The 15,149-nt window shown below is 49.1% G+C and overlaps 1 protein-coding gene across 3 annotated transcripts in view; it reads left to right on the top strand.

Moving 5' to 3' along the window:
• Nucleotides 1–3,253: 3,253 nt before the first annotated feature.
• Nucleotides 3,254–15,149, top strand: part of kat6a (K(lysine) acetyltransferase 6A) — a 35,234-nt gene continuing 23,338 nt past the window's right edge. Inside the window, exons 1-2 of one of the 3 annotated variants that reach the window (XM_012877428.3) lie at nucleotides 3,254–3,295; nucleotides 4,882–6,306. In XM_012877428.3, coding sequence (XP_012732882.2) covers nucleotides 5,626–6,306 — 681 coding nt within the window. In that variant the 5' untranslated portion in view covers nucleotides 3,254–3,295; nucleotides 4,882–5,625. Of the gene's footprint in view, nucleotides 3,296–3,729; nucleotides 3,917–4,527; nucleotides 4,549–4,881; nucleotides 6,307–15,149 lie in introns of those variants that run through there. The other 2 variants (XM_021324252.2, XM_021324208.2) reach the window with 2 other exon arrangements.

Genomic DNA, 15,149 nt, shown 5'->3' on the forward strand with positions numbered 1-15,149 from the left:
CGGTGACCCCCTTTTGCCCGGTGGGATTTTCTTTTCTTTTTTGGGGGGTTTATGAGAACAAAGTTAAAATATTATAACAATAAAGTCGTAAAATTATGAGAATAATGTAGCATTTTTAGAAGAACTCTTACAAAAAAAGTTGTACTTTAGAACAGGTTTCACAAATTACAGAATAAATCTTTTTGACACATCAGCATCAACTCATCTCGCGACCCCCCGGGGGGTTCCCGACCCCCACTTTGGGAACCCCTGGATCAGACATGTCTCGATGATCCTGTCACTCTCACAGTGACACACCTGTACGCTCCACCTCCCACGTGCCCACCCCTGCCCAGCCTCTGCCTGTTGTGGTGCGACGGTAAACACGGCCTCTGCTGTGGATCATGATACACAGCGTTATTTATTCATGGCCGGCGACGACAGTTGTGGTGCAAGCTTCTCCTGAGCATTGTCCATCTGTTTGCTCGCCTACTGTACACTAAATGTAATGTGAGTCCTCGGGAGGTGCACTAATAGCTGCTCAACTGTTAACGCTTCACACTATTCATCTCTGCGATAACACTGCCGTTAATTATAATTAGTGTCCTGTCGTTGGGGTGTGATTTACCGTCCCTGGTGAAGCGGGGGGGGGGGGGGGGGGGGGGGATAAACAGCTAAGTTAAAGTCTGACCTTAGCCGTTTTTTATTTAATCGCTGCCTGTGCCGACGCTGTTTTAAACCCTCTCACAAGACGCTTCTAACATGGGAATACATCAAATCTAATTGCTCCCTATAAGGCACCGTAATCTGTCTCTGAGGACAGCTGTACGCATCATTTTTCAGAAAGCCCAAGAGCTTTTTGGCTTTGCACTGTAATAGAAAATCAAGATCGCTTCCATATTCCCAAAACAGCTGCTACAGTATCAGGATGAGTAGTAACGTGAAGCAGCAAACAGTGTTTTTTTTTTTTTTTTTTAAACAAATACGTTGAAGGACACGCTTGAATTATTCAAAAGTATCCACAGTGGCTTAATCTTGTGAGATATTACATTTTGCTATTACCTATTAACGGAGATATTTCCTGTGGGGAGTTTGCTTTAAATCTGAGCAACAAGTCATAATTTGTGCTCAGGCCTGGTCCAAGCTACGAGCAATGTTTGCTTGGTGCCCACTGCTTGCCTGCAGAGAAATTCACACAGGACAGGTTGAAATGCACCATTTGCACACATAATGAGGAAAACCTTTATAGCCTGTTAGGCTCTGGAGTAGGGCTGGGCAATATTTCGAGATTTGAAAAAAATATCTGGATAAAAAAGAGATTGTATCATTGATATCAAGGTGGTCTATGCTGCATTAGAATTACACTTTTATGTTTATTTTTCAGCTGTTTCTCATATTATCTGTTAGTTAAATAACGCACATCTGAGACATTTGGGATAAAACTTTGATTCAGAGATGTGTTTTTTATAGTTACTTTATGAAAAGAAAAGCATATCAAGAAACGTATCGTATGTCGGCATTGGACGTAAAAATATTGCAATATTATTTTTGGTCCAGATCGCCATGCAGGCCCTATTCTGGAATCAACATTTAAACCATATTAGGTTACTCAGCGTTGCTCGTGTCTGAGCTGGGCAAATGTTTTAATGCACACTGTGGCTGTTTGTCAGAGGTCTGATGGGGTCCTCGGGAAAATTTCATTTTAGGGGTTCCACTTCCACCATCCACCGCTGCACTAGTGAACTCCTTTCTATATCGCCCAAGCTTGATTTGTTCCTCCCTCCTGAATTCAGCAAACATGTAGAATCAGGGGAGAAGAGCCACATTTAACATCGCTTCCACAAGCAACCACAAACTTTTGTCTGCCGATTTATTTATGGGCAGTTACAGCCTGCGTGGCATGTTTTCCCAGCGTAAACACAAGTAGCGCTTATTATTTCATTTGCTCTCATGTACGACTCTGTTAACACAACTTTCATGCCTTGAAGGCTTTTCTTCGTGTGCGTACAACTAGTGCATTTGTCAACCTGTGCTGTGCAAATGCAACGTTTTCTCGAGACCCCCAAGAGCATTCTGCTTTGCCTTTATTGTTTTGTATTGTGGTGTCTTAATTAGAGTTTTTGGATTTATATGTTGCACCGTGTATTACAGTGTTTATTTTCATGTAATAGCTGCTTAACTATTCATTGTCCGTAGGCGTTGGTCCTTGCAGGGTCATGGACCAGGTGGAGCGTAGTCATTGAGCGTTAGGCCCCAAGTTTTAGCTGTTGTCTCTCTGTTTATGTGCAATGTGAAACTTTCCAGTTCCTCCCCATCTTTACCAACCTGCTAAAAGCAGAGTGCAAACCAGAGGGGAAAAATGTAACTAGTTTGTTGTTTTTTTGCTGGATGGTGACCATAATTCAGGCCCTCGGAAAACCTTCAGCCGTCTCTGTTAGTACACGTTCCAAGCATATCACCATTCGAATGCAATAAGATCATTATCGTCACTTTACATTATGCTGCTTCCATCTGCCACTAGACACTGTGACTGATGTTGCACTGACAGCTGTAAGAACTTTCCTGTCTCATTCAGAATTTTTTTTTTATTTTTATTTTTTTTATAGGGTGTCTTCAAGTGAGATGGTGGATCAGCAGTTAGACAATCTGCATAATTGTCTCTTTCCTGCACTACGATCATCAGTGCATCGGCAAACAACTCCGCACTGGCAGATAAATAATCAGATTTACCCGTATCACATACCTGCACACTGTAACATCTGATCAGCCCAGTTTTCTTATATAATAATAATAATAATAATAATAATAATAATAATAATAACAGGTTCTACAAGAAAAAAACCCAAAACACTGCAGTAAAGAAGTGTGTCTCACTTTGATCTTTAAATACCCTCTTATGTCAACTTTTACGAGAAAGGCAGACGCTCCCTTGAATCTCTGCTGCACGAACACCTAGCAGCTCTTTTTATTTTTTTTCTTCTTCTTATTTCATTCTCCCTCCAACACCACCACCATCTGTCCCTTTCTTCCATTTCATGTGCTCAAGCGTTATCCACACCCCTCTCATAGCAACAGCACGTCGCCCCCGCGCCTTGCAGTGGATTTCTCCTCCTCTGGATCTGCGCCTCGCACCATGCAGACGGTCCCTCGGCCCTGCCTGACGGCTCCAGTGTTCCCCCCTCCCCCAACAGCCGTGCTCCTGTTTCACTCAAAGATGGCGTCGGCTCTAGAGCCCCTGGTCCTCTGGCTGCATTTTTAGCCTTGTTGTTGTCTTCGCTCCGCCACCTTCTTTGCAGCGACTCGACACGAAACCCCGGTGAGTAGCAGCGGAAGTCGGATGGGCTGGAGGAGATTTGTTTTTCGCCGCCCCGGTGTGAGCTTTACCCCGAGCTTTCCCTCGGAAACCAGAACCGGACCAGCTTTGGCTTTCGGGGGAGAGGAGGAGGAGGGGGGGACCGCGAGAGGTAGCGGGAGAGCGGGGTACGGGAGGGATGGTTGCTGGCGGAGGTGGGCGGGTGGGACGAGGGGGGCTAAAGAGAGGAGGGGAAAGCAGAGGCCTTTAGCGGCTCCGCTGTGGCGGCCTTGTCTCTCCACCTCACCGCGGGCTCGTAGCGACACAAGAGGGCGGCTGGCGGAGGGAGGGAAGGAAGTCGGCTAGGCGGAGAGCGCCGCGCGGGGACGGGGAGCGCGGCGGGCAGAGGCGGCTCGCCCCGTTCGGCTGCGTGCGGGGCAGCTAGGCCGCGTAGCGTAATGCTGCAGAGTCCGCCGCTCGGATGCCTTCAGCGTTGCACTTGCCCGCTAGCAGAGATGGCCGTCTGCAAGTTGCATTGTGCCTCCTGCATTAAGGCCGCAGTCTCACGCTAGTACCAGGACCTTCCGAGTGGGGATTGCTCGCCTTATGTGTGTTGCAGGAAACCGCGACCAACGAGGGAATGTGGTGTGTTTTTTTCTCCCCTCTGTGTGTTTGTGTGCGCGCGCGCGTGTGTGCTGGAGTGTTGGTTGTTCCACGCTGTTTACGTCTCGGCTTGGTGACTTACGCTAGGAGCGGAGGGGTAGCGTTAGCTCGCTGGCTACGAGGCTAGCTCCCCGAGCAGCAGCGCTTAGCGGGAACTCTTGTTGGTAAATACGCGTCCGGCCGGTCGTGTGTGTTTCACGGTGGGGACCACGCAGCGTGGGGACGGTCCTTTTTCAAGAAGGAAACACGCGACTTCTTTTTACCTAGCCGCTGAGCTAATGTTTGCTAGCTGTGCGTGTCTTTGACGACGCGGTGTTTACATTTAGCAACCCAGCTGACCAGGTCGCTGGAAGCTGGTGGTCCGGTTTCCAGGATTAGGTCCCTTGTTTTCATTTGTCCCTCGCATGTTGGTGTGCGGCGCCTCTTGTATATGGTGGCGGTGAACGCCGGGACCCATTTGGGCTCAGTTACGGAGGCCGTGTTGTCCAGAATTAGGGGGATTTGACAGTAATTAGCGGGTTAACAGGCACCGGAGCGCCGCTCGCAGCTCTGTGTTGTTTGTGTTGAAGGGAAAGCCTGGCTTTGTTTACATGGATCCTTCTGAGCACTCACAGGTGATTTGCACAACCTGCCTAATAGTGTCATGTTTTTCTAATATAATGTCAGTATACGCTGATCATATTTCGCTGGGGGCCACAGACCTCTCTGGATATCCCTGCTATTTAGAAAGCTATGTCTGTTTGGTGTATGTCTGACTAACTTTTAATTTCTGGGGTGAAACATTGTCTTTTATGTTAGGCCCCTCTAACTTCAGTTAATTGTATCTGGAGGAGTCATTTGCAGATCTATCTATCTATCTATCTATCTATCTATCTATCTATCTATCTATCTATCTCAAATGTTTGCTGTCTGTGTTCTGACTGTCCTTTTTTTTATGTTTTTTACAGTTTTCATCAGCTGTTGAGGCACAGTGGGCAAGAAGGTGACCAGACGTGACCTCTCCCTGTGGTCGTATGTCTCTTCCGCTCCACAGACGACAATCACACATCACTGAAAGACGAGGATCGTGAGAAGAACAAGTGGAAACAAAGGGGGGGAAGACGTGGATTTGGAGATATTTCCTTCACCCTCTACGTTGCAACACTAATTTTATTTTCTGGAGACCTCGGTCATATCTGTCAATTCACCCTAAGAACTGTTGACGTCATCGCTGGCAGAACACTGACTGCACATGTTTGTGTGTTTTTAACACTTTGAAAGAAGAAGAAAACCTCCGTTTCTGTGAAAGACTCGCCTAGCTATCCATCGCTCATCTACCCTTGGGCACTGTGGGAGTTTAACTCGTAAAAAGAGCTGTTGCTTCTTCCGCTTCCCCCTGCTTCCGGCCAGGAACGTCTACCTGGCTAGGAGTAGGCGGCGGGTGGACCAGATTTTACCAGGTAGCTGGCTCGGGGAGATTGTGCTATGATCAACTGCTCTTTTCCGTGTTGCTCATACTCAGCTTCTGAGGGACTCTCTGTGCGGCCCCAAGACAAGGGATAGTAAGCTGGTCGAGGACGACGAGGAGGAGGCGGCGCTACGGCGCAGGCCAGGTGTTCACTTGGAGCACGGTTACCTTTTTTTGTGTGTGTGTTCGTTTGTGGTGCCTGCAGTAAGGCCTGCGGGCCACTGCGTCTGCCCAGGCCGCAGCTATGGTGAAGCTGGCAAACCCGGTTTACACCCAATGGATCCTAGAGGCCATCAAGAAGGTCAAAAAGCAGAAGCAGCGGCCATCAGAGGAGCGCATTTGCAATGCGGTCTCTATGTCCCACGGTTTGGACCGCAAGACGGTTCTGGAGCAGTTGGAGCTCAGTGTCAAGGACGGCACCATCCTCAAGGTCACCAACAAGGGACTTAACTCCTACAAAGACCCAGATAACCCTGGACGCTTGGCTCTGCCGAAGCCCAAATGCAGCAGCGGCGGCGGTGGAGGAGGGTCAGCTGCATCGATGGGCGGCAGCAGCAACAGCAGCGGCGGTGCGACTCACTCGCATTCTGGGAGGAAGCCCGGACTCGATTGGAACAAGCTGATCAAGCGGGCGCTGGAGGGCCTCCACGAGCCCGGCGGCTCCGGCTTAAAGAACATCGAGCGCTTCCTCAAGTGCCAGGCGGACGTGGCGGCCTACCTGTCGAGCAGCGGCTCCGCCGGAGCCGGCCTCTTCCACCAGCAGCTGAGGGTCGCCCTGAAGAGAGCCGTGGCCCACGGCCGCGTGGTCAAGCAGGGCCAGATGTTCCAGCTGGTCAGCCGCAGCGGCCCCCAGGACGACGGCACCGGCACGGTGTCCCTGGAGTCGCTGCCGCCGGTGCGCCTGCTGCCTCACGAGAAGGATAAGGTAAAAAAATATATATCACAGTACGCACGCACCGCTGATAAACACTTGTTAATGTGTTTGTGCGCAGCAAAAACCTGCTTGCTTCGCCATGTGACCCTGCTGCCACTCTTCCTGGTGTCTAACCTGCCGTTTAAGGTTAAGCTGACAGCAGAACGGAAATGAACGTGAAGCACGGTTTCCTCCTGGCATCCACCCGCTCTGACGTAGTCACAGGCTTCCCGCTCTGCCGGGTAGCGGGCCGGGATCCTCAGCACGCCCGGCCTGGAGCAGCAGCCAGAACGGGAGCTGCCGTTGTTGAGCTTTAAAAATGTCTTTGTCAACCCTTTGGAGTTAGTCTTGCTAACACGGGATTGTAACCGACCAGAGGATAGTAGCTGTTTTTACGTGACGTACAGCTTTGCTGAATAATTTGAGGACCGATCACATCCGCTGACATGTGTTAGAGAGACACCGGGGTCTTTACCGGCAGGTGACGCGGGCCGCGTGGTCGGCGGGCTCGCTTTCAGCCGCCGCAGAGAAAGACGGGGTCGGGGCAGAGGAGTCGCGGGGCTCCCAGCCTACTGCGGGGAGTGCAGAGCAGCTGCAGGGCTGCTCCCCGTCAGGAGATGCTTAGCAGAAGGAAAGGAGGAAGTAACGGGGACGAGAGAGAAAGGAGGTGGTCTGAAGCGGAGCCAGAGGGCGAGGCCTGCATGATGCAAGCTTCCAGGCCTCTGGAAGCAGAAAGAGAGAGCCCGAAGCGAGGGAGACGGAGCGAAGAGGGGGAGGCAGACATGCCGGCGACAGAGGAGGAGAGAGGAAACACACCCACCTCTGTAACCTGATCAGAGAGAGCAGCCGTCTGCTAACCTCCAGTTCTAAGGTTAACAGACGCGTTCTCGAAGCGCTGATCCCGCCTCATGGCGCGGCTCTGATGCGTCGGACACGTCGCTCTGAAAGGCTCCCCGCCACCGAGACGCTGCCATTAAAGCCGGAGGAAAGCGAGCCGCCTCCGACCGGCGCGTTGGCTCGCTCCGAGCTTTGTCTGCCATCCGTTGGGGGGGGGGGGGGGGGGGGGGGCTGCTGGTGGAGATGCTCACAGCCGTACGTGTAAACACAGAGAAGGGATTAGCCCGCAGAGCGAGCCGCCTCACACAGTGACCCGTTTGGCTGCAGATGGTCCGCCTCTTAAGACAACACGCACATCAGCCTTCTCTCTCTGATGCTCCAATTCATACTTTTTATGGAGCCTTTTGCTGCTTTCTAGCTTAAAAAAAAGATTGTTTTTAGCTGTGAAATTGTGCTAAAATTAAGCTGAGGTGATGTTTGACAACTGGCCCAGAAGGCGTTTTTTTTTTTTTTTTATACAGTCGCTGAAACAAAAATGCTCCATTGTTTCTCTGTGCTACAACAAAAACATTCACGCCCCCTCGGAAATCATGACGGCTTCTTAAAGGTTTTAGCGGCTAAAACAAAGGTAAAAAGGTATGGGGGGGGGGTTGTATGATGATTTAAATCTGTCGTTTTACAGCAGATCCTCTGACCTTCTAGGTGAATAGAAACCTTCGTGGTCGCTGAGGTGGACCAACGACACCTGGAAGGATGCAAACTAGGCATTTAATTAGGAATTGCATCGTGGTCATTGACTTTTGTGTGTGGCACTGGCGTGGTCCTAAAGCTTTTTATTTATCTTTCTTAATCGGTGTTCCTGCCGCCCTTTCCTACGAGCCCGTGGCGGCTCAGCTGAGCGTTTGGCGCCGCCGACCTGCCCTCGGCGCGTTAGCCTGCGCCGGTGTGAGTAGCATATGTGTCAAAGAGATTAAACTGTGCGCACAAAAGGCAGAGATTGCTGTTGCGTAATCACTCGCCTCTGCTGGCTGCTTTTTCTACCGGTGCATCATTGCCGGCAGTTATGATTTCCCAGAGAGAGAGAGGGAGGAAAGGCATGATGGGGGGGATCAAAACAAATGGCTGAGCACTAGCTTTGACCCCATTTGCAGGGAGATTTGTGTATTCAGTACACTGATGGTTGCATCAGGGTGTTCTATTCAAAAGGGATCCCGGACCCTATTTCTGCCCCCCCCCCTCCTGATAGGGTGCCATTGTCAGGTCACGAGGGGGGGAGGCGGCTGGGTGAGGGAAGTCAACTAGGGGTCATAGATATTTAAGTGGCAAAGCTCATTGCCTCCATGAGCGGCGTTAATAGTATGGAGCTGCAGCCATTAGGTGGGAAGGGCTTACCGTGGAGCAGCCTGCGCTGCTTTCTATCTGCTCGTGTGCTTCTGTGTGTGCTTCTTGTTGTCGTTCATCCCATCATAATGGCTAAAAGCAATCTCCCTGCCCGCCGGCTGCCCTCCGCCTAACAGCTGGAGCGGGGTGAACCAGAGTTCTTGACGTAGGCAGGCAAGAGTCACGGCGAGGACGTGTGAAAAAAACCTGACCCCCCCACCCCCCACCCCCAACAAACCGTCCCACTAACCTCCCTCACAGCTTGGCATCCCTGATGTAATCTTTCCTCTCCCCGTGGCTGAGCTACAGCTTTAAGGCTTCTGTGGGGGCCGCGCCGTCTTCACCCGCAGGGCGATGGCCGCTGAACGCTACGACTACGTTCACACTGCAGGAGAATGACACCCAAATCTGATCTAAATGTGACGCTACTATAGTAGTGGACTTCTCAAAAAGAGAAGAAGGGGGCCCAGGCTTTGTAAAAAAAAAATAATAAATTCAGAACCGCAGAGAGCAAACCTTATCATTTCTTAGTCCATACACATCATAATGTCCTTTATGAGAAGGTGGAAGCTGATCTTCCCTTCTCAATAAAGTAGCTCTTCTAACAATTAATGGTGAAAACAATAACGTTCTTTGCTTAACGCATCATCAGAGACGGTGATGATGGTACCAAGAGAAGGACGTGGCACATGAGACAGAAGCTTAGAAGGTTTCAACAACGTACCTTTAGCAGGAGGATGACTGACAGAAACGGATCAAGCGGAGGCATCTAAGGAAATCGTGATGTCAGGCTTTGCACATAATGCACATATTTATTTATTTTTTCTAAGTTGGAGAAAACTGGAGAAGCGCCCATCCGAGTATAAATCAGCAAAGCACTTAACCCCCTTTTATGCGGATCTCCAAAGGCAGCTGATGGAGAAAACAGTTGTTATGCAGCGATAGGGCTTTAAGAGTGAAAAGGCCTGGAGACCGCAGGTTTTCCTGAAGTGAGACCAGATTTTAAGAGACGCTTTAACCAGAAGAGGCCACAGCAGAGCGTTCTTAATGGCCGTGCCGCCTTCTGCCCTTACTTCCTCTCGCTATGACGTGGTCTTCATATCGTCGCCTCCCATTGCTCTGCAGCGGTCTAATGCTAACGAGGAGGGAGGCCTTTTATTTTCAAGTTTTTTTTTTTTTAAACAAAACTTTATTGAACACTTCTAGAAAGCATTACATTCACCATTACAATTTGGACTTTTCTCTTGTGTAAAAACAAGATATTTAACTGTTTTTATTAACCAGTATATTCTTATTCAAGAGAAGAGCTTTCAGTTGAGTTGGACATCAATCCTTGTTGAACATAAAGTGCAGCCCACAAGCAAGTCTATGTTTTAAACATTTTGATCGGTACTTAATGCTGTGGTGAGATTCCTGAAAGCTTCTTGTAAAAAAAAAGTATGATTGAATAAACTCTAAAACAGTGAAACTACACCATCTCCCTGCTGCAGCTTTCTTCTCTCCCACGTGGAGCAAACCCACTTTAAACATATTACCGACACTTAAATGACGTGTTCTGTCCATTCGTTGTTACGTAGCCAGAAATTACAGACCTCTGCGATTTGGAAGTAGTTTTTTTTAAATTCTGCCGGGATCCGGTCGATGTGGTCAACACGGTAGTGGCTCCTTTCAGGGTCCGCTTGGCCCCCGCTTTCCTTTTCTGCTGATGGCTCGTCTGTTCAGGGCTGCATCTCGTTTTCTCTTAAACTTTCTTCAACGGGATCTTCTTACTGTTTTGTTATCGTCAGGGCGTTGGCTGTAAATCTTTTAATGCAGGCTGGTGTATCGGCATGCTGTGTTACTGTGTCGGATGTTCGGCACGGTTTGCGGACAGAACGTGTCGGTCCGTGAACGCGACGCTTGGTGGAGGCAGAATTAGCGCTGGGTAGCGTTTCTAACACCGACCATGACTTCTTCTCCCAGTAGACGTCTCTCTGTGCTTCCTTGCAGAAGTATTAAAGCCTCTTGATGTTTCACATTTTCTCTGCCCATGGCCGCTTTTTAACGGATTCTATCTAGACTCCGTGATGGACCAACACAAAGCAGCTTATTGCTGGGAACTGATTATTTTTAATTCCTTTGTTACAAACACTCTGAGAAGCATGCTGTGCGTCTGTATTTCAAACACTTACCTGTGAATAAAATGGGTTGTGACCACCTGAGGAACCTCACGCCTGTAAATGCAGGCGTTCTGCGGAGGGATGGGAGGTGCGTTAAAAGGACAAGCGGAGACGCGGGAACACAGCAGACAGGCCGGGGACAGGTCCTACGCAGGGTTAGGTTATAGATGAATATTCCCCATTTTGAACATGGCACACAGTGTTAAACCGTCATCCAGAAATGGAGAGAATAAAACAGGAGAGCATCAATGGTGTCTGTGGAGGTGCTGCAGGGACCCAGAAGTCAGAAGACTCTGAGAACAGCACAGCTTTTAGTCTCGCTCTGACCTTTATGGAGATTAACAAGAAGAAAGCTAGAGGACCCAGTGGCAGCTTTCAGCCGGCCATGAATGGGACGTGGTACGCCTGAATGAGAGGACGCTCCGGTCCGATGACGGCGAGCTGGAGTCTGCTGGCCTGGTAAAAAGCGCTGGGTGTGGAAGAAAACGGGTCCTCTCCACACTTTTAACTCAGACAGAGGCTGGGTCCAGTGGATGGAGTGAGACAACGAGCAAAAAGAAGAACGAAATGCACGGGGTGTGAATACTTTAATCCACGTAGAGGACCTCCAGGAAACGATACGGTGTCTTATAGGAACAGCACTGTAGATTGTTTTATCACCTTTAGTTCACCGGTGGATGAGTGTGAGGTGAAAGGTGAAAGGCGTCCGGCCGCCGCACCGAGGCCCTCAGCGCCCCGCTAGTGGAGCAGTGGTGGAAGTTCTGGTTGCAGCCGGCCGGCCGCCCTCCGTTTGATGCTGCCTTTAACATCCGTGCTCCCCGACTCCCCAGTATACAGTTAAAGTGAGGGATGACGGGGCAGATTGATATATCCTAAAGTTACAAAGTGTTCATACGCCTTTCCAGGGCTGGCTACGCTGCAGGAAGTTGGGATTTTAAATAGGAGGAGAGCTGAGACGTTAATGAGATCCTTGATTTAGGAGGAGACCGAAGCTACACCTTTCCTTTTTCTTTATCATACCTGTCCCCGCTCTGCCGTCTTCCCTTTTATTTTCTATTTAATCCGTCTCTCTTGGTTCTGTCCTCCGTTTCAGGATGAGAGAAGTAAGTCAGCATGTAAAGATGTGCAACGTCTCTGACAATGCAATATGTAGCCTCACATATTTACACAAGAAACATTAAAAACCAGCTCATCATCCTCAGCCGCAGCAAAAGGCGACGCGGGGCAGACGTTGGTTTTGTTGAAATGTCTGTTTTTTGTCAATTAAAAAAAAGAGACTACGATGAAGCATTTTAGGTTTTAGAGATTTTTTTGTGTGGTTTAACAATAAGAGAAGAAAAAAAATGACGTACAATTTATATAAAAGTCTTCAATATTTGCTTCGAGGCAAACGCCTTAATTCTGGGGCTTTTTTTAAAGATTTAATTATTGGAAAATTAGGATTTTATTTTCCCAGTGCGCTCATTGGGCATCAATGGAGAGAACAGTGTACAATACTGAATATATGTTTAAGATAAATATATAGTGAAAATATTGTAAAGAGCAGAGTTCTCCCCAGAAACTTAGAGTATAGTGGAGGGGCTGTGAAATTTCACCAGAAGCGGGGGTGCTAACAATATGTACAATTCGAAATTTACAATGTTTCCCTTCATATGGTCTAGCCTAACAAACTAGCCCTTGACGTTATACTTACCAACGCATATCCGTATGGGGTGACCAGTCCCCCCGGCCCCTCCTCGCCTACATGGGCGGTGGTCTCCGCCAAGGACGCAACAGCAAAATGCAGAGATGGTCCTCTGACTGTCAGGTTTCATGTGGCGCTGGCGTTTTGTCACGATTCGTCTCGTTTCCCTCGTCAGGAAAAGTTGTTTATGAAATTCACCTGCGAAAATGGCTCTTTACATGTTTCTGTGTGGTCAGATTTCCACCAATAACAGCGCTTAATATGAAGTTAGTTTGCAGTTACTCAGGTGAAGTGAAGCCTTTTCTTAGCAGCAAACATTCAGTTATATTTTCATTGTTTACTACAGCAGCGCCGCCATCTTGGTTCACAGCTTGTATTTAGTTGTACTTTGAATTCAGATCAGCTGAATTGGTGAAATGAAACCAGATGAAATGGTTGAAATTAAAGCACATTTTTAAAATCATTAATTTGTTTTTGTGAAATGAAAAGGAGGGGGGGGGGGGGGGATCGATTAATCGGACTGGGTTTGGTACAATAAAATCAGATTTTATTTTTTAGCCATATCGCCCAGCTGTCCCTTATGGATGCACCTTTGCTTGAGATTACAGGTAAAGTCTGTCAGCCTCCCACATCCTGACTACAATAATATCAGATTATAATGGCGTCCCAAAGATCCCCCTAAACTTATCGTCTTCTTCAGGGGACCTAGCAGACATTTCTGGGGCTCAGAAACATTCTCTCACGCTGTCGTCCTTTTGGCAACTTTTAGCGTTGGCATTAGTGCCAAACGGACTTTGTGACACTGGTCCAAAGGTCAGATTCTGCTCCATACCGGGCCTGGATGATTTCTTTGGAAGAAGATTCTCCTGTTTATTGTCACATATTGAGCACAGCAGCACGCGTCAGAAATCCCTGCAGCCCCTCGGGTGCAGCAGTCGGCCTCCTGGACCGTTCTCACTCGTCTCTTCATCAAGTCTGGAGAAAGGGGCGGTTTTTGTAATGTCCCAGCTTTCCCCCGTTCTCTCCAGTCATCGGTGTCTGCCCTGCCGCCTCACAGTAAACGCCTAAATCTGTGGGATTAACGATTTAATTTTCTCCTGATTGATATGTGGACATTCAGATGGTTCTGACCCCCAGTAGCTGCTCGGCGTCGGCTGATCCGACGACCGGGGACTTTATTTCAGGTTGATCAGATTCTCTGTGACTCACGGCAGGCGTGATCTGGAGAAAAAGCTTCCGGGATCGCAGCGTTGAAGCAGCCAGCCAATCGCGGCTCTTCCTTTTGCTTCTCCGGTTCATTTGTACTGGATCAGCGTCGCGCTGGTGATGGGAGACCTTTTGAAATCCTTCACCAAAGCTAGACCTGGCCTCTTTATCACAGCAGCCAGGCCTAGGCACAGGGGCGTGTGCTGCTCTGGGAGCCAGCCTGGGTGGATCACACCCCGGGCTCCTCCTGCCGTCTGTGTGTGGGCGCGTGTTTAGAAGGAAACCAGTTACCTGCCGGGCAGGTTTGAATGCCGTTAAGGCGGCGTTATGAAGAACTCCCTCTGAGCGCAGCTGCTTTCTAACCGTCAACTTCACCAAGGGTTCGGTTCCCAAAAACAGAGAACAGATTATCCCGTGGTAAAACACTCACCCCCCCCAGCTTAAGGCTGCCGCACACAGACAGTTTTCAGTGAAATGTCGGCCGAGGCGTAGAAATCAGCCACGGGGAGAAGTGTCTGTGCTGCAGCGGCCTTGGCAGCCCGGGTAGAAAAGTGTGAGGCGAGGAGGAGCAGCTATCAGGAGGAATGTGTTTGGAGTTCCTCCGTCACTGGAGGGTTAGCTCCTCGTTCTTTTACTATGTGCCGGGGATTCGTTTACAGCAGCGGCCGTAACCGGAGCCTCGCTGTAGCCGGTGTGCGTGGAAGGTGACGCTGGTGGGTGACCCCCCCCCCCCCCCCCCCCCCCCCCCCCCCCACCACCACCACCACCCCGTCCAGCAGCGGAGGGGTTAAACGTTGGTCATCTGCAGGCTGCTGCTGCAGATTTTCTCTCCGCGCAGACTTTTCCATCTTTTTCCCTTTTTGCACAACAGATTATTTTGGTCCTCACTGGGTCTTTTTTTTCCTCTCGTCCTCCGTTTCCTTTCTTCCTGTTGCTTGCCTCCATTTCTTTGCACACATTGTTGCTTTGTCGCTCCACAGCTTTGTTCTGCGGCGATCATTAATTGTTGTTTTCAGAGCGTGTTCAGATCACATGGAGATTTTTCCCGTCCGATTGGAGCCCAGTCCAGGATCGCAGTGCAATAATCTCCATCATTATTATTATCATTATTATTATTATTATTATTATTATTATTATTATTATTATTATTATTCACCTTTCTGCTGAGCCCTGCAGGTCCCTGCCCATCTTCCTCTTCCTCCTCCACTACACTCCGCTGTGTGTTTACCTCTTACTCCCCCTGGCTCCGTTCACCATGTTCCTCTCTCTGTTTCTCAGGTGCTGCTGTGCTGCATTGGGTGTAGCGGGAAGGGAGGGAGGGAGGGTGGGTGGGGGGGTCAGAAGGAAATGAACCTAATAAATCAAGTTCTTGTCCCTGTCTCTTCCCCGCCAAAACAACGTGCCTACCTGCTTCCTTGCTGCTGCTCTGTTTGGCCAAACTCTACCTGAGGACTTAATGAGTTTCTGTTATTAATCCCTTTATGTATTTTATTTTATTTATTTATTTTTACAGAAACTACGCGTTGCACAGAATAATACTACGACCTTGGTTTGCTTGACTCTTCAGATTGTGATGTTGCGGTGCTTCC

This window comes from Fundulus heteroclitus, chromosome 12 (assembly GCF_011125445.2).
Source record: "Fundulus heteroclitus isolate FHET01 chromosome 12, MU-UCD_Fhet_4.1, whole genome shotgun sequence".
NCBI lineage: Eukaryota > Metazoa > Chordata > Actinopteri > Cyprinodontiformes > Fundulidae > Fundulus > Fundulus heteroclitus.